This window comes from Amblyomma maculatum, chromosome 4 (genome assembly GCF_055883805.1).
Source record: "Amblyomma maculatum isolate TAMU_Amacu chromosome 4, ASM5588380v1, whole genome shotgun sequence".
NCBI lineage: Eukaryota > Metazoa > Arthropoda > Arachnida > Ixodida > Ixodidae > Amblyomma > Amblyomma maculatum.
In genome coordinates, this window is record NC_139347.1 from 37,296,880 (window position 1) to 37,315,862 (window position 18,983).

Consider the following 18,983-nt stretch of genomic DNA (forward strand, 5'->3'; position numbering starts at 1 on the left):
TAAAATTTTAACTCACAAAAAAGGCTGTTGAAACCTTTTCTCCCCATCTAACAAGCCCTCCATTAATACAATGTCAACCTTTCTTGAGAGAAAAAAAAAAAAAAAAGATGGGATCATTGCACAATTAATAACACTACTTCACTACGACGATGAGGAAGAAAGGAAGGACCGCAAGGAGCGAAGAAGCGCAAAATGTGAGTTCGGCTTCTTTTAGCGATCAAAGCTCTCCTCCTGCGTTGCATGACGAAAGGAATAGTAACGAGAAATCTGTGTGGCTGAATGACTAAACCAAAGCTATAACAGCTTTCACTGATTAATGCACTAAGGTAACGAGACAAAAGAAAACTAAGGATGCCATATCCTCGCCAATTCTGTTTACCATAAAGTTCCGAGCAAGAGCTCCCACCCATGCAAGCGCCCCCATTAACTTCACAGCTAATTTCACATTCCCATGGCGTTCCGGGAAAAACTTTGAGATTACTGCGGTAACACGCACTGGAGAAAAGCATCCTTACCACTAATTTCCTTCCAATTTCCTATCCCTAAGTTTGTTATGACCAATTTCCATCTCACTAATTTTCTTGTCACTAAATTCTTTATCACTAATTTCCTTGGCCCTAATTTTCTTATCACCAGATATCTTATCACTAATTTCCTTATCATTAATTTCATTATCACTAATTTTGTTACAAATGTTTTTCACCAATTCCGTATAGCTTAATTTTTCTCGTTACACTAAATTTTTTCTCATTACGACATGCTGCTACGCCATACTAATGGTTTCTTGTTACGACATTCTACTACGCCAAATACACTGCACTGAACTCTTGCTCATTATGACATACTACTACACTAAGCTAACAGTTTCTCGTTACTACACACTACTACACCACACTAAGGTTCACAGACACAATCGTGGCTTCACTTCTTGTGCCCATGATTTGACCTCACCAACATAGCCTATTAATGCTTTTACATAAAAGGAATAAGGTGCAGATGGCTTTGGAGTATTACGATTGATCCCAGATGGACAATGACTGCTGCTTCTGAACGTGCAGATTTATAAAAAAGTGCTGCTAAAAAAAAAAAGAGAGAAAAAGAGAATAAAGCACTGTTTTTTTTTCCCCCTCTCCTCGTGAAACAGAAACTTCAAAACAAAAACGGCAAAGAAAACTCACCTGGCTACCATCTTTGTATGGCGTGCCTCCTTTGCCTCCAGCTATGCTAAACCCTAAGCCATTATGGTCCCTTATCAGTGTCGTATAGATGATCTGGAAAAGGGCAAAGAGTATGCACAACATGATGTAAAAAACACTATGCGAAAAAATCACTGCAGTGCTCAAGTCTACAAACATGCACCTGTGATTATCGTTTGCACAAGACAAGCAAGACGCTCGCGGCATTGAATAAGCAGTGCGAAAATTCTTTGATTGAACATCAGTAATACCAGGGTCCTTCGATACTTTTACCGATCATGAAGCTTGCTGAAAGTTAGATACAGGGACAAGAGCAGCTGCTAGGGGCACCTATGCTTACCCAGACAGGGACATTGAAGTAGCACTGCCGCTGGTGCTCTATGGCACACGTCGGAGAAGGAAAATGCGTTCAAATATTCCTGCGAATGTAGACAATACCTTCCAAATTATATTACAGAGGGCTTTCAAATACCTCATATCTTTTGGACCAACAGACAGCTTTCAGTGAAATTGTGCATCGAATTCAGCAAGTAACACATAGCCAGGGCCAAGATTTACTTGAAATGACTGATTTTCTATGGTTTCTCTACTTTGCTTATGTGCTTATTTTGTCTTCCTGTGGTGTCGTGCTGCATATAAGCTTCGTTCGTTTCCATTATTTTGTAGCTTTCTAAGTACCACTTTACTGTCTATTCCATTCGAAAGTTGAGACTTGCACTAAATTATTTTTTTTATTACCATCCGTTCTGGTATCTGTCTTCATTAGGTGTTAATCGCACCTCACGTCAGTGAGTACTATACACATTTATTTCGAACGCGGGTTTTATCGCCCCACCAAATTTATACGTTGGGAGAGAGGAACGTAGTCTAAAGGAATCCAGTGATGTGCAGTCGCAAACAAAAATTTTGGTTTAGTTCTGGATTCTCTGTGTAAAAAGCATGTACACACTGCAATTTCATATTTTACGTATACATAAATCATTCTCCTGAAAAACAGAGATTAAATGCAAATAAGGCAATAAGGGCAGATCACTCACAACAACCACTCTTAAAACTCAACCATAATTTTAAAAGGAGAAGAAACATATCGAAGTATCTTATTTTACAGAGGTGTGACGTGGCTACTTAACTAGCCGTCGGTTGACCCTACAACTAAATTTTTCTTTTCTACCAGCCAGACATGTTGGGAACACACGAAATCAATTCAACCGTTATGCACTATGCTTTCTGAATCGTTCATGCAGACATTGGAGAATGAAACCTTGTCAACAGTGAACTCCTCTAGATAGTTTACTACCTTCAAAAGGCCAAAGAAGCGGTCGAAGGCACTCGCCAATAACATTTCACTATTATGAAAGACTTCTTCACAGGCAAGGTGCATCAAGACACCCTGTGCGGTTACTTTCATTATCAAATGCACCATTCTCTGCAGCAGCTTGTCAGACTGGCTAGTGCACAGTACATGCAGCCTCGAAGGACAGATGGTTCTTGACGATGGTTCTTGATTGATCAGATATTCAATATTTGAAGGAATCTTTTTTTCCCATATTCGTATTCGATTCGTATTCGAAAAATTCCGAGAGCAGTGTGGAATCTACACTGTAGAAATGCGAAAACCTAAGCGATGCTGCTGCGCATGATGCATCACACGTGCTATCATTATCATTACTAACTAAATGCACAGTCACTATCATTGCTAAAGTCATCATTGGCAATATCGCTAACTGCAGCGTCACTGTCATCACTACTATCCTCTTCACGGTTGACAAGGAGAATTATATATGCGTTTCAAGATCCCGGGCGTGGTGCAGTTAGTTAAAGCACTCGCTGGGGATCTGAGGGATGGAGGTTCGATGCACTGTTTAAAAAGGATTTTTATTTTTCTGATGACGTCATTTGATTGACAGCTAGAGTGTGACCGAATGAACGAATGCTGGCAGAGGCATCTTGCGCTGCCCAGGGGGCGCCATGAAAACTATGCTAAAAAGCGCCCCCTAGGCATCTGCTGGGTAGTACAAATCCCCGGCGTCTGCATCCGAATGCATGGAGTCAGTATGGGTCCACCACTTTAATTTGTATTATGTATAAATAACAATGAATTTAAGGCGCTGAAAATCCTTTTAGGACTGTCACGACGTGTAAAAGGCAATAAATAATCCGTCAGGCATCGTACGCCATGCAGAAGTCGGAGGCGATGCCAGCCAATATAGCCAGGCAAGTGTGAGCGAATTCATGGAGCTCTATGAAAGCTTTACACGTAACTGAGCTGAAGCAAGTCAATAAATGAAACCGCAACACTGATAGGCAGCGTAAACAACCCCTCTGAGGCACAAACAGTCCTTCCGATGGGCACCATGAGCCGGCCGTGCATGGGCCGCTGGGGTTTGCGTTCAAAGCATGCATGTGAGCTTCTAAGTTGATCCTCAGCTGGTTTTTGCATTTTACGCACCGTTTAGCTGATAAGTCATGCTAGTAATATTCGAAAATACAAAGTCCACGTAGCAGAAAGTCGCACAGAAAGCTGAAGCTGCGACTGCAAAAACGTTCGAATTACACCGCGGCAGGCGCTTCGGTGTTCGTCGTTAGGTGCAGATATCAGTGAAGTCCCGCTAACCTCGTTCCACAGCTCAACTGCTAATCGCCTTTAATTTATGTGCTTGCAGCTTTCGAGCAAAAGCGTTTGCCTGTTGGGGGCAGTGAGGACTTTGCATATTAGATGCGCACTGTCAGATCAAGAACGCGCTGTGCATGACCGAAATGCTGTTGCATGCTGATGCATGCTGGTGCATGACCGAAATGTCGGCTGCTGGTAATTATAAATATGCATCAAATGACGTCTATTGCCAATTTCTTTTGAAAGTGAATGGCTGCTTTCATTGAGATATCAAATGTTTTCAGTAACTCTAGTTTGTCGTCCTCACCGATCGTTGCTTGATGTATGCACTTGCAGTTCTTACACAGCTGCCAATACCAGTAGCATTAGCATAACGGACGGTTTCTCTCGCGATCACAAATAAATATGCGTACATAGCTGGCTGTGCTCTATATATTCCAGCTCTGAGCCGGCGAAGCGGCCAGCTTAGAGCGAACGGCGTTTCACCCGTACCAATCGCACCGTAGCCTCGTTTCGTACAGCTTGAAAGAAAGCAGTAGAGTTGAACAATAAAACTGGTAACTTGTCTGTGGCATCCTACGAAGCGGAAATAGCGGTGGTGACGATGTTTCGAGACAGATGGTACATGGCAAGATCAATGCCGCATGCTTTGAACATTTCGCCGAAAGGCAGCCGCAGGGCTTATTTATTATTTTTTTTTTTATGTTAGGCTACTGCTGGTTTACAATGATATCCATGATACATGACGACTCTTTTCATGCTCACGAAGGGGCAGAAAGAAGCACGAATCAACGTAGAAAGCCTGCGAGATACGCGCTGCAGCATGGGCAGAGCTGCTGTTGTACTACCCAGTCAGGTTTTTCTTGGCCGCAACAAGGCGGCGTCACCTTACCCAAAACTCCAGCGCAAGACTCCTATAAGCCATTAAAGGTTTTCGCCTTAAAATTTCGATATTCACACACCCCTACACTTAAGTCCCGATGTCCACGTGCGACACTGCCATCCATACGCTCGTACCTCTCGCTTGGTCTCGAAGTCGGGCTCGGGTGTGCGTGGCTCTGGTGTTGTGGGAAGTGACCGCTGGTCACCATCACCAGGGGGTAATGGCACCTGCAGGCTCTGGGCTCCCCCAGTGGTAGGCGGCCGTATCCTCTGCTGGGGCACTGACGCTGCAGCAACTGATGGAGGAGGAAGAGGGCCCTCTCCTTCCGAGGGACGCAAGGGCTCAGAACGTGTCTGCTGCAAGGGCGCCTTTGGTGGTGCTGCAGCCACAGTCACTGGCTCCCTCTGGTGGTGGTATACGCATGCAAGCAGTAATCAATTTCTTTTCTTTCTGTATTAACGGTGCTGCAAACTAGAAAGCGAGCCGAGCAATTTAGCTGCAGAATACGCAGGATTGAGAAACTATTTTAAATTCTCAAAAATTCAGACTGCATTTTTGGGGGTTTCCGCAACGACAACTTTGAATATTGAATATTTCTGCTTCACGGACCGATCATGTATCTTCAATAATGTTTTTTTTTTTTATGACTGTTCAGCTTTCTTCTGCTATGATATCTTTAATTATAACTTGTACATGAGCTCTTCGCATAAAAAAGATGCCAAGGTGTAAAAAAAAAAAACCAACAGAAATAGTATTTGCCAGAAAAAAGAAAATAACAGAAGAATCGAAAGGCTGTGTCCTGAAAAACACACTGAGAAAACTCTGCCTAATTAAAAAAAAAAAAAAAAATCTAACACCTACATAAAACCCACATTTTCAGTCAATGCCGATTAACTCCCTAGGAATTGACCACTCACTTTCACTTTCTTACAAATGTGAAGACAATCGTAACATCTTTTTCTTACTGCCAAAGATGAGGTGGGCCGCTGAACTTCTCGCGCAATAAGCAAGGAAATCCTGTTGCCAGCTGCCTTGAGTGCATTTACAGCCTCATAATGGTCGATGTCCACCACAGACATGTTATTGACCTGGAGAAGAAAAATATAAAGAGTAAAACGACATTTGCAAATGGGATGGAAGCACAGTCTCTCAATGAGACAAGTCATGGCTTGCACAAAAGCCATAAACAACATACTGCGGTTGAAAATGTGCTCGATGCCACTGAAGCATGCAATCTTCACAAGTGTGAGGGTAGAAGGCATTGTCAGCTCACCCCTTGATTTCTCAAGGGGGGAGGGGGGGGGGGGGGGGACGACAACCACCTTGCTAACCTTTTCTTTGACGGAATGAAACAAGCTTATCCTCCTCCTTTTCCTGCCCAGGAGGTATTTCAAGTAAGGATAATGGGTTAGCTAGTGAGATAGTGGCATCACATTCAATACAAATTAAATGTTGACATTCACAGGCAAGTTAAGGAGGTCTGCCTTCTGAGGGGTACTTCTATGCTCTCGCAACTCAGAAAGGAAATACACGTACCATTCTTACATGATTGTAGCACGAGTATTTTTTCTATAATTGGTAAACTGGCTTCCCACACTGTATTTGGAACAAATTATGAATATAATGTAATGTTTATTCCTCAAACCTTCCCAAGGCTGCAGCCAGAGCTCCACCACTGAACTCATGAGCTGCAAGGAGAAGCTAAATTTCCGATATCCCTGTAGCCATGAGGCAAAAGTGAGGGTAGTTATACACATGAAAAGAAGCCAGTGCTAGCTGCTGACAAAGAGAAGGCACCGAAATACCTAGTCGGGTTATAGCGCCTAGAATATACTGGCTAGTGTGCCGTACAGAGCAGTCTAACAAAGGGAGAAAGTGGCCGCACCGGCGATGCCTTCCAACTTCGGCCACCAAGGTCACTGCTAGTCGTAAAAGTGCATTTGGTGGTGGTGGTGGTGGTGGTGGAAAGCATTTATTACAAAAGGAGAGGTTGCTTGGAGAGGGCGGTCCCTGCGGCTCCGTCACGTTGGCTTGTTACTGCTGCACCGTCGCATTAGCAAATTGTTTCGCACACGTTTACGCAGTTTTTCAAATTTTTTTTGTTTATTTGAGGCTGTAGAAATGAATGCTACACCGAATATAGTAGCACCAGCTTTCTGTAGCTACACAGCTATGCAGCGAAAGCTGCGAGTGCGTGTCACTCGAGAACAGGGAGCTTGTGAAAGCCAGTGTCTCGCGTTCGTAGCTCGCGTTCGTAGCTTCCAGTGAGTAGCCTCAGAAGTTGTCCACAACTATGACGGTGCTAAACGTAAAGCATCAGGGAATGAAGAAAACTCGCTTCATGGTGCTGTGTCAAAGCAGCTACATTTCGAACCTGTACGAGGCGTAGCTTTATGTTCAGCGAGCTGTCAGACCCTGCAGGACTTCTGGGATGGGAGACAACCTGCAAGCGGGTTCCAAAATATGTTGTCATATTAGAGCTCCGATTTTTGTGAATGTGGCCACTTTGTGAATTTGAAGTTATTCAGGATCTGAGTTTCAGACAATCACCATGAATGGTTTTATGGCGTTCTAATTGTCATTGTTGGGCTCGCATTTGTGTGTACTGTTGTGTTCAAATTTGCACTTTTCCTTAGTTTCACTGTGGAACAGTCTGGTCTTTAGCAATCAACATCAGATAGTTTGTTACAGTTATTAAACAATTAATTCAATGCCATATGCTTGCTTTTTCAAATACTTTGAGCAGTGGCTTCAAAAGTGGTTGCTTCGTATACTTCAGCCTTTCGTGTTGATGGGAATTTAATTGGTACATTTGTGCTAGATGCAGATTGATATTTTCTTTCGGCTTTTGCTTTTTCTTTTCTTACAAAATTTTAAGGTCACCAACACCAAAAAATAAAGATAGATCTATGTATGAACTAAGCGAACTGACTTCCAGATAAAATGTGAGTGAATTCGATTCAGACTATACTTGTGTTGTTTATCACAATTAGCAATCATCAAAGCCAGATGCTGATTATAGAAATATAAAAAGAGACCCTGCCTTTTTTTAGGCACTCACAATGATATAAACATTCTTACTAACAGCAGGTACGATTAAACTGAACGTCCACATCGCCTATCTAAACATATGAGACCCGCGTACTGATAAAAAAGCGAGTAAAATGTGAAACTGGTGTTATAAATTTGGCACTGGACATGGCTGCTATTTTCTGTTAAAGGTGTCGCATGGCCAAAATTCCCACTGTCATCTACCCGTTCCACTAAATGTTCCACATCACAAATAAGCTCCGATGACCGTCTCGATCTCTACACAGCCTCCCTCCCAAGCACAATGAACAAAATATAAACAATTAGGATTTTGCATCAAGCTGGCAGCACCCGTTAAATTTTTCGTTGGTTTGTGGTGTACTATAAATTGTTGCGGAACTCACGGGCCCGCCTAGCAGTAATCACCCATGCCGGGATGCAGCGGCGAAGGAAAAAAATTAAGCATCGCCGTTAGGGGTGTGACGCAATAGGGTTTTACATACTGGGGCGATATTTCCTGATCTCCCATTGTCTTCCTAATATCAAATAGTTTCATCTGCAGCTTCTTGAGGATGCCATCTAACCATCGCGTTCACTGCCTACCCCATCTCCTGTCACCCTCAATCTTTCCCAGCATCACAGTTTTCTCCAGTGACTCCTCTATTCTCATCAGATGACTAAAGTAGCTGAGCTTTAACTTTAGAATTTGACCCTCCAATGAGCAGTCAGGATTTATCGTCGACAATATCGACTGATCTGACCTTCTGGCAGTCCAAGGAACTCTCAAGAGTCTCCACCAGTACCATAATTCAAAAGCGTCAATTCTTCAGTGGTCATCCTTCTTCACAGTCCAACTCTCGCATCCATACATCACAACAGTATTACACACACGCCAAAAGTGCGTAAACGTGCGTGCAGTGCCATTGCAAAAGGACTGATGGTTCGCGTTGTCTGCTAGGAGCGGCCAAGAGCAAATGTTTGAGGAAGCTTGCAAGGTCATGTGAACATCACACTGCTTCCTGTCAAAGCGGAAGCAGAGACCTGTCAGCAAGTAGTCCGGGACTGGAAAACCAATGTACCCGAAGGCAATGGGTATGCCATGGTCCATATGCCTTATTGCGTACTCATGGAAGCAAGTGGACCCCACTTTGATCGGGCAGTGTTTTGAACATGCTGAATTTTCAAATGAGAGCACAGTCGACACCAATGCTGACCAGCCATGTGCACTGCGTGCACTTGATGAAGGAGGAGCCGGCTATCGCAACTGCATCAACACACTCTGCGCAGAGCATGGCAAGCCCAATGCGGTTCGGTTCACCAAGTGCAAATATGCTACTTAGACTAGGAGATTGAAGTTACCACTATTGTGAGTGATGACAGTGACATGACGATGCACACGAGCCCTCCTGAACACCCATTCTCGGGAAAGTTATCGCATCACTGAACCTCATTTGCAGTTTCTACGAGTGCCATGGTGAAAGTTCTCAGATGCTGCACAAAGCTGATCAACTAGCAAATACGACCCTTGGAACTGCGAACTAATGGACTCGTCAAATCTCCGATTACTTTAGGTAATCCAAAGTTCGTCAAATAAAGATAGCGCGTTCGTGAAACAAAGTTGTTTGCCTGGGGTCACATTTTTTGGTGTTCAGTTAATTAAAAAACCAGCTTGTCCGAATATTTTTCGTGGCCCCGATGACTTCGAATTAACAACGTTTTACTTTATAAATTCAGTACTTAAGCAGAGAGATGATATGTTTAGATTCTTGCGGCCTTCTACAGACACATCACCAAAGCATCATCTCGCAAAAGCATGGCCCTGCATACAAACGCTGGTATTTTCTTCTTTCCCAGTTCTACAGAGAAAGCTAGAGATCCCTAGACTCACGGAGAGAATCTTGTCACCAACTCTTAGGCCCGCCCGTTCAGCTGGTCCTCCCTCGGTGATTTTGGAGATAAATATACCCTGCAAAGCAGGACGAAATTTTCATGCGTTACCTGTAAAATTTAAAGCATGCACAGCTTCAAACATAATGACGCGCAGCGAATGCACCACCAACCTCGTCCTCCCCCTTGAACGGTGTCGAGTTCTTGCCGCCGGCAACGCTCAGCCCAAGACCCGAAGCATTCCTCTCCACGTAGATTCGCATGTGTTCCTCCACTACAGCAGCACCACCTGCAAGAAGAATGTGTGATGCAGTGGACATTGTAACAGCCTATAAGCGGTCGCCCCACAAACATATAGCTCAATGAGCTCATAACCTTGCCCACATACAGGATATAAGACTGTGTTGTGGAAGCTGGTGCCGAAAGCAGGCAAGAATGTTATGCTTCTAAAGACACAGAATTTGGCACATGATGGCGTTGGTGCCTCCTTGCTCCTTTATTTGTGACATGATAAAGATGCAAACCACAGCTGTTTCACGTGAGCTCAGCACTGACCCTTTGCAGCACTGTGCCTATATTTGTGCTGCCAAGTCTATGTTAACTTTTCAAAATTTTCCCTCTAAGGATGTACCATTGTTTTCATGAAGCTAGGATGGTAGGTCATTGCATATCTAAATGAGAAAAGGATCACTTGTTAAAACTAAGAAATAGGGATGGTCACCGCAAATTTCTGCAGCGCATCTAGGAAGTGCTTAAAAAATAATTGGCCACAATTGATACCTTTTTGATATATACCTATTTGATACCTATAATTGGCCACAATTGATACCTAATTGATACCTTTTTTTATCCTGGAGAACACCCACAGATCTGAAAAGCACCTTATCTTGTTCTGGACAAATTTCAGTCTAGAAACCACCTTGAAAGCAGCCTTTGATTAAAGAGATTGGAGATGGTTATTTCCATAACGATTGTGCTATTGGAAAAAGTGCAAACTAAGAAAAACGAGTTCAAAGATTTCAAGAAATGGTATTGAAATTTAGGGTCTAAATTCTTAAATCAAAGTAGCCTGGTGCATACGTTGGGCCATCCTTTTCAACACGACATGCTCTGTCGTGATTGCTTCAAGCTGCCCCCTTTTTTTATTAGCACTTGTAAAATGTTTTTCTCGGTTGCTTGCTGGGCATGCTTCTTTGTCTGGGTTTGATCTCCAGCTTGTCAAGCACTTTGGTTAGCCAGATCCCCAATGATGCGAAAACAGCGTTCGAAGGTTACGTGCTGCGTTTCTGTCAATCCAAGGCTCGGTTTACCAGCCAATCAATCCGCTGTTGCCAGGCCCAAAATTTGCTTTTTCATTCCGTTTCCCTCCTTAGTTGTTTGTTGCACTATCAATAGTAGATCTTCTTTGGCTAGAGAGTATGAAAAACAAGAATTCACTTATGGATTTATTCCATGTTCAGTTTCTCGCTCGCTCTGCGGCTGCTCCTTGAAAATGGCGCTAACAGGCGCCTTCTGTGGCGAGCTCAGCCCCCCCTCACAAAAAAAAAAACTTCATTTTAATTTTTCTAACGCGCAGATGACAACCAAACTTGGTGAGAAGTTTCTTTACTGCAGGTACAATAATAAAAAAAAAAAAATTGTGAAAATTGTAATTTTAGTTCCACATCATCCCAGCTCATTCAAGAACGTTCTTTATGTGCCCCACGTTTATTTGTTAGTGTCAACAAGAATGAACAGAAAGCTTCTGCACACAGTCCTCACCATCCCCAAATGATGTGTTTGCAGCGTCTAGTTCAGATTCAGAGTCCATCCTCTGGCGTTCCTGCGGAGGAGAGGGTGGTGGAGGCGGCAAGGGTTCCTCCTCTTCCGGCCGGCGGAGAGCCTGCATCAATATGGATGCAACCTGGAAGCGAGGCGGGCCCAGACAGACAAAAGCAAATAAAATACTCAATCTTCATCACCTTACTCATCTCACATTTCAACGTCTCAGAGAACAAATGCAAGTCAACCTCTGCAGCTTTGTTGCAGGTACACTGTTCCAGCTCCTGAATGCAAACGAATCCCCCAGTTCTACAAAATCTCAGGGATTTCAGCTTGGAATTCAGCTAGAAGACCAACGACACTGCAAAAGGGTACGAGCGTGCTTCACAGCCATGTTTCAAGGTCTCCTCACTATGCCTTCTCATGCAAAAGCTAGTGCCGACACAGGGATCCTCTATTGATTAGATCACTAAGAAAGGGTCATTGGCCCTGCATACTTGTTGCTATATTGCTTTTCATAGCAGCAGCTTACCAATTTTTCACACATATAAATTATTCGAATTTTCACAATATTTCAGCCACCACTGAAGAATTTTCTGGCAGCTCATAGGAATGTATACAATCACGACCAATATCTCAGACCCAGTGCAGTGGAACATTAAATTTTTCGAATTAATGTACACACCAGATATGCTATGAAGATTTGCTATAAATATCAACTATGAAGATAATTTCTTGGAACCTTTGATTGTCATGGATAGTGACATCTGAATTAAAGCTATGAAAATAATTTTTTAGACCCTTTCATTGTCATGAATGGTGGTGACATCAGAATTAAAATGCAGAAATATGTATTAACTGGCTATTTGCTCCCTGTTGTGGCCCCTAGAGCAGTGCCTCGAATTAATGGCAAGTTCTTCATCATCATTTACGTGGCCTAAAAACAAAGCACGATCGCCTTGAAAACAGGCTCCCCGAATAGCCTTTGCTGCGACAAAGCTGCGACAATCACGACAAAGCTGTTTACCCACGATCCACACATAGTACCGCGCATCTTATCGCATTCTTTCCCCAGACAGACAAGGACTGGAATCACCTTCCAGTTCACAACATTAACACAGCTCGCTTCAGGGCATTCACAAAACAATCATCAACGTGCCTAGGCACACCCCTGGTGTAATACCCTGACAAGGGCATTTGAGGTATTGACAAATAAATAACCCGCATCATGCTCGCTCCTTTTTATGTGCTGGCTACTGTAAATATTCCGGCAAGAAACTCACTTTCTCTTGATCTTCACGGGTGCTGCCCACATGAATCCTTTTGTTCTTCAGATGGTGAGGAGTATCGCGGCGATGAAGGCGGTTACCCTGCCGGTCTGTTCGTTCTTCAGGGCCCTCATGGGTGAATGCCACATGCCGGTCACTTTCCTGCGCAAGACAGTAATAAGAATTAAAAAAAAAAAATTCCATCTTTTTTTTACTACAGTATAGCAGTGCAGTATAATGAGAACCGCATGCCTGTACAGCAAGTGGCAGAAATCCCAGACAAAGTAACCACTTCATCAGCAATGCAGAAGCACACATTTCACAGCTGTGTCTCAAGCAAATCACCAGGAATTTCACCTTGCTGTGGCTTTTATTGTGGACGAAGCAAAGACAAAGGAAAAAAATAAAATAAAGAAAGAAATGGTGGAAAAAAGAACACGGCATACTGACGAGGAAAGAAATACACATGAATGTACACATGAACAACAACCGGCGCCATCTAAGTATGCATTCAAGTCTGGATATACGACGCAAGGATAAAATGAACTATAGTTTACATGGTAAAATCTCAATCGTTCTATGCCGCTGATTAGCAAATTTGGATAATTCGAAATAGAAGCGTGGTCCCAGCCAACACCCATGCAAGCCTAGGCCATCAGACGCTAGTTGAATTTTGTCATGGGCAAGCTCACTGCGGTTTATTTAGAAGATGGGTGATCGCGTCGCGATAACGCATGCAGCCACCCATCACAGACATAGGCCTCCCCAAACTTGACTTGCATGGAACAGTGCTGGCCGTGATTGGGGCACGCACATTGGCCATTCTCTTCATTTTAGGCACTGTGCGGTGCATCCCTGCTCTATATTAATTTTGGTGTGGCATCGTGCCGTTGTAATGTCTGTACACATTACCTTTGCGTGTGCATTCACATACTGCTTCCAGTATGATGTAACGACTGAGGCTGAAGAATTCACCTCAAAGGGTTAAGGAATGTGTGTGACATGGTAAAGTATGGCAAAACTGCCCACACTATACCACAGTGCTTCTTGCCACCATTGCCAAGAGCTACGACTGTCCGCACTTTTTTTCCATTCTCCGCTCTTCATTGCCATTTGTTTCTTAGCGGCCGGCAACACTTTTCTTTTTTCTTTTCCCACCCCCAAAGTGCAGAGCCAGCTTCACTCTTTTTTTGTGTGTGTGTGTGTGTGAAACTGCGTGCTTTTCCTCGAGGCCTACAGAAAGTTGGTCTCCTGATAACTCCTGCGCCTAGTGATCAAACCACCTCGAGCACAGCTTAATCAATCTTGTCTTCGCCTCGTGACTGCAGGCACCGCTACATCGCCCACACTCTTTACTATAACGGTTTCTTTATTGAAAATGTGATAAGGGAGTAATTACTCATCATCACCCATCCGAATGCAGTCCAGCTTCCCAAGAAACTTCGTTCTGGATGGGAGCTTGAGCCCGGAATCGCCATATTCGGGCAGTCGCTTTACCAATTGAGCCAGTCTCAATGGCACACATATGGTTGAGTGCTAGCTCACTGCATCGCTAGTGCGCGTGCAATAAAATCTACAGATATGTATCTGTACGTAAGGTTACAGATATGTACCGTATTTACTCGAATCTAACGCGCCCTCGATTGTAACGCGCACCCGTTTTTCGTGACCCCCACCCCCGAAAAAAAAAAAAAGCTCCGATTGTAACGCGCACCCGTTCTCCGCGAAAAAGAGTACCGCGCACCTAACGCTTTCATACAGCAATACAACTTTGTCTCGTTTGGAAAAGCAAAGATTTAATCTCGGTGCACTAAAAAACACACACACAAAAGGAAACGGCTTATCTTGCCAAGATTGTCACTATGCCGGCACAAGGTTCACTCGTCGTCGCTGTCAGACAACTCCTTGTCACTGCTGACGGACCAAAGCATCTCATCCTCGGTGCCGTCCATGGCATTCGATATGCCACATTTTTTAAAGGCCTTGATGACCATGGCAGACGGTATCGTGCACCACGCATCTTTCGCCCATCAAGTGAACTCTTGCAGCGAGGCACGCTTCATTCTGTTGCTGGGAGTGAATTCATGGCAGCCACTCACAAGCCATTCGGTGTAGAGCGCCCGAATCCTATCTTTCACTGGCTTGTTCAAGCAAACATCGAGCGGCTGGAGCTGCGATGTCATGCCACCTGGTATCACGACAAGGTCGGTGTTGCACGCAGCGAGCTTGTCCTTGATGCGTTGGTCGAGATGGCACTTGAAAGCGTCGAGCACAAGCATCGCACGCAGGCCCAAACTGCCGCCGGGTCTCTTGCGCCAGACGTTATCGATCCAGTCGGCGACCAAGTCCGTTGTCATCCAACCTTTTTCATTGGCGTGCACAATCACGCCACTCGGAAACACGATTCCTTTCGGGAGCGTCTTGCGCCTGAATATGAGATACGGGGGCAGCTTGTGTCCATCCGCGGTGCAACAAAGCATTGCGGTGACGCGTGTTTTTTCGTGGCCGGAAGACAACACGCGCACTTGCTTCGCCCCCTTCTTTTCAACGGTTGTGGTGGCAGGCATGTCAAAGTACAGCGGTGTCTGATCGGCATTTCCAATCTGGCCGAGGTGGTAGCCATACTTGCGGCGCAAACTTAGAACGAACCGCTGAAAACTGTGCAGCTTTTCTTCGTACTCTTCAGGTAACTTCTGGCATATCCCTGTCTGCCTTCGAAGAGAAAAGCCTTTTCTCTTCATAAAATTAGACAGCCAGCACCTGCTCGCTTTAAAGTCGCTCCGCGTTAGCCCTGTTTGTAGGGCTAGTTGCATCGCCCGGACTTTGAGCAGGTCCGTCGTCACTGGCCGCTGCGCCGCTCGCTGCTCTAGAACATATTCTGCGAGCCGCTCTTCTATTTCGGTGAACCGGCCCTGCTTCGGTCCACTGAAACCTTTTCGTGTAGCCTTGCTGCCGAAAATCTTTTCCTTCTGCTTGCGCCAGTCCCGCACGCATGTCTCCGGAACTCCGAATGCGCGTGATGCGGCCCAATTTCCGTCCGTCTCTGCACACACGATGACTTTCCTTTTAAATGCGGCATCATGATGAACTCGACGAATCTTCGGCACGTCCATACTGGTCGGTCAATCGCAGAAAACGGGTAGGCTAACCAAAGCACATGTACCAAAGCACACGAAGGACGCTACTGCAGCTAGGCATAGACAGCTAGACGAGCTAGTAGGCTCGAAATGCATACCAGGCGGCCATTTTGAAATGCCGATGGCGATATGATGTCGGAGATTTAGGGTCGTACTCGATTCTAACGCGCACCCAATTTTTGGACACGATATATCGGAAAAAAGGTGCGCGTTAGATTCGAGTAAATACGGTATTTAGTGCCACAATTTATATACCATTTCATCGACATATCGAACTATTTTGTAACTTCCTTCAAGCTCAACATATTTAGCATATAAATCGTGTTATAGGTCGAGTGGGAATATAAGTCGAACTCCCTTACCATGAAGTGGAAAAAAAAAATTACAACATAGGGTGTGTCCCTGCATCACCAGAGCTACAATCTCACTTCAAACTTTCAGCAGCGTTGTCTGAAGAAGACTCTTTGCTGCTTGCCACCTCCCAGAGTGTGTCACCTAGTTCCATCAAGCGTGTTGCTTACGAAGAATTTCTTGAAAGGTTGCATGCGAACAGCTGATCTTGTTTAAGGCACCGCACGTTCTTCTCTGAAACGCTGAACCGCCGAACTGTCGCTGAGAGAGCGGCCATGTTGCCGTTCACACTGGCAAACATCCCTTTTTCTGAAAAGCCACTCTAAACTGCCTCCACATGCAGTTATTCATTGCTATAATGTGGTATTTTATACTTTCATAGGTCGAACGACAGAGCGCACGCGAAGATAAATCCGCTTGGGACAGAAAGAAAAAACAACTGCAGGATGTCAATACTGTTTTGACTGTCCGTTGTTCACTATAGTTCACGAGCAGGCACGTCACTTGTTGCCACACTGTGTTTCAAATTCTGCTAAATACTGCTATACAAGACGAGGGGCGACTTTAGCTTGCCTTTTTTGAGGAAAAAATCTTGACCTATATTCCAGTTTATAGGGTAGGCTCGGCAGTATTTGCTCTTTCTTCAAAGTGTTCTTTTTCCAATGTTTGTTTAATTTTTTTTTCTGTGAACTTATCTTCACATCCCACTACAACATAACGAATCACCTATATTGCAGTAACCAAACCACAAAATCCACTTCCATCTGCCAATGAACCTCTTACATCCCTGCTGTTTCACAACTATCGAGTAGCAATCCTACTAAGACAGCATTTTAGGTCTTGTCCACCAGTTCCGACGTTACGATCCCATGCAACTCACTCGCTTGTCGTCCTCGTCACCCGACGACTCAGGGCTGCCGCCTCCTTGGATCAGCGGAGCTACTCCATTCTGTGCAACTCTCGTAGCATGTTGCGTTTCTTCCTCTGCCGATGATATAGGCCGCCCATCAGGTTCCTGGTCACTCCCGCTCCCAGGTATGACACCTGGCTCTCCTTCTGCATCCCAGGGAAGAAGACAAACAGGTATGTCAGTCAAGGTCACAGATGTTAGACCACCACCTATTGCGGATTGCTTTGTATCAAGAGTGCCTTGTTCTTGCAACACTCAGAAGACAATGAGCATGCAAGACCCAAATATGAAAAGTTGCTTGAATGCCTTGTCACCGAGAGAAAATATAAGCATGCAGTAAGCAGGTACCCAAGCGAGCGCCACAAGTGTTGCCCAAAAGGACTGATGCTATTCCCGTCCTCGTAGTATAGCGGTATACAGATATCACCTCATGCCGATCAAACATTTAGAAGAATGGTGCTTTACGCTGCGAGCTATCTGTTCTGCATGAGGACTCAAAATCTTTCTTCGCAAAATTTTAAAAACCATTTGAAGCTTTTTTTTCACAGTTTAATGTCGAAGACCAGCTTTTCAAACTTTCTGGGGACAACAAAAAAGTCTGAGATGTCATTTTTCATAAACTGAGACAAGGCGAAGATGCGAGAAGAAGAGGCAAAGATAGGTATAGAAAAGAAAGGACGAACAAGTCCTTGACAAGCGCTCCATCAGCACTGGCCTTTGTGATTAGGCCTAGCAACTAGTATGCACCGCTATTCTCTTCCTCCTGCCACATCCTTCAAGACATTTATACATATCACGCACTTTGCTGCTGCATCTTCATGCATTCACAGTGCTTAAAGTGAGTTTCAGTGCACTTGAGATTCTGTAACATGTGCAGCAGGCCAAGTAACAATTCCTTTTCACATTTTGAAGCATCAAAATACTTTCCAGCTCTACCGCAACCATGAAAAAAAAAAAAAAAGCAAACAAAGGAAGTACATGCTAATGTAAACAGTTCCACAAAAAAACCCAGTTTAGTGCGCAGCCTAGTGGCTAATGTGGAGAAAAGCATGCGACAGGAGCAAGAAAGGCACCTCGTGACTGGCAGGGTGCTGTCTCAACTGATGACGTGGACTGCATGGACCCAGTGCTGGCTCGATGCGGCCGGTATACACCGCCTACCTCCCCATCCTGGGATCAAGGCAACAACACAAGCTGACAGATTAACTTACTTAGATGCACAGTAAAAACTTTTAGGCAGGGAACTGGCAGCAGCAGCAGACTTTACTAGCTTAAAAAATGCGTCGCAGCAGTTTTGCTCAAAGCACGGTCGAGACTGGCTCTTCACCAGAAGCAGATCTTGAAGAATTTCGTCGCATGCTGACGAGTAGAATTCTGTTCTAGTTCAATTTTCAAATCACTTTCGCCACTGTGAGACACGCCAACGACGTGGCATCCACATGTTGCACAAAATGCATAACGTTTGCCTTTTCTTGATGCTGTGAACCACTGAAAATCAGAAGATTGCAAAAATTTCTGCAAATATCTCTTCCTTTCATGTCTTATATTTATTTTTTTTAATTTTCTTTTTAAAAGTGTGCCCTGCATCGAAGGCTTGGTTGCGATTCGCTTTTTCCAAGTGCCTGGCAAACACCCCAGCTTCTCCATAAACAATAAAAAAAGAAAGACATGCTCTGCATTTAAATACCGAGCTTAAAAAAGAAAGATGCACTAGTGCAAAAAGCCTTCCATTTTCTTAATGGCAAGCAAGCTTAACTCACCTCGTCCGAGTGTGACATCACGTGACCATCTATGTTCTTGGCCTTCTGCACAAATTTCTGGTGCCGTGCCTTCAGTTCTCTTGGGTGAGGAGTATCATGACGAACAAACTGAGTCTGCAAGAAAAAGAACATTTAATAAGAGTGTCTGGCACGCTACAGTTCCAAAGATACAGTAAAAATGACTGC

The 18,983-nt window shown here is 44.3% G+C and overlaps 1 protein-coding gene across 10 annotated transcripts in view; it reads right to left on the reverse strand.

The window, feature by feature from the left end:
* LOC146190732 (protein scribble homolog) overlaps nucleotides 1–18,983 on the reverse strand; it is a 175,756-nt gene that overhangs the window by 87,590 nt on the left and 69,183 nt on the right. For all 10 annotated transcript variants that reach the window (XR_014706574.1, XM_084601109.1, XM_084601104.1 and 7 more), the window contains 10 exons: nucleotides 18,798–18,911; nucleotides 18,111–18,207; nucleotides 17,008–17,183; nucleotides 12,655–12,801; nucleotides 11,372–11,513; nucleotides 9,784–9,899; nucleotides 9,612–9,689; nucleotides 5,659–5,781; nucleotides 4,828–5,097; nucleotides 1,179–1,271 (listed from right to left, as the gene is read on the reverse strand). Coding sequence is in view for 9 of the 10 variants with exons in the window: in XM_084601109.1 (XP_084457235.1) it covers nucleotides 1,179–1,271; nucleotides 4,828–5,097; nucleotides 5,659–5,781; nucleotides 9,612–9,689; nucleotides 9,784–9,899; nucleotides 11,372–11,513; nucleotides 12,655–12,801; nucleotides 17,008–17,183; nucleotides 18,111–18,207; nucleotides 18,798–18,911 (1,356 nt within the window). In the remaining variant the exon portion in view is untranslated. The remainder of the gene's footprint in view (nucleotides 1–1,178; nucleotides 1,272–4,827; nucleotides 5,098–5,658; nucleotides 5,782–9,611; nucleotides 9,690–9,783; nucleotides 9,900–11,371; nucleotides 11,514–12,654; nucleotides 12,802–17,007; nucleotides 17,184–18,110; nucleotides 18,208–18,797; nucleotides 18,912–18,983) is intronic.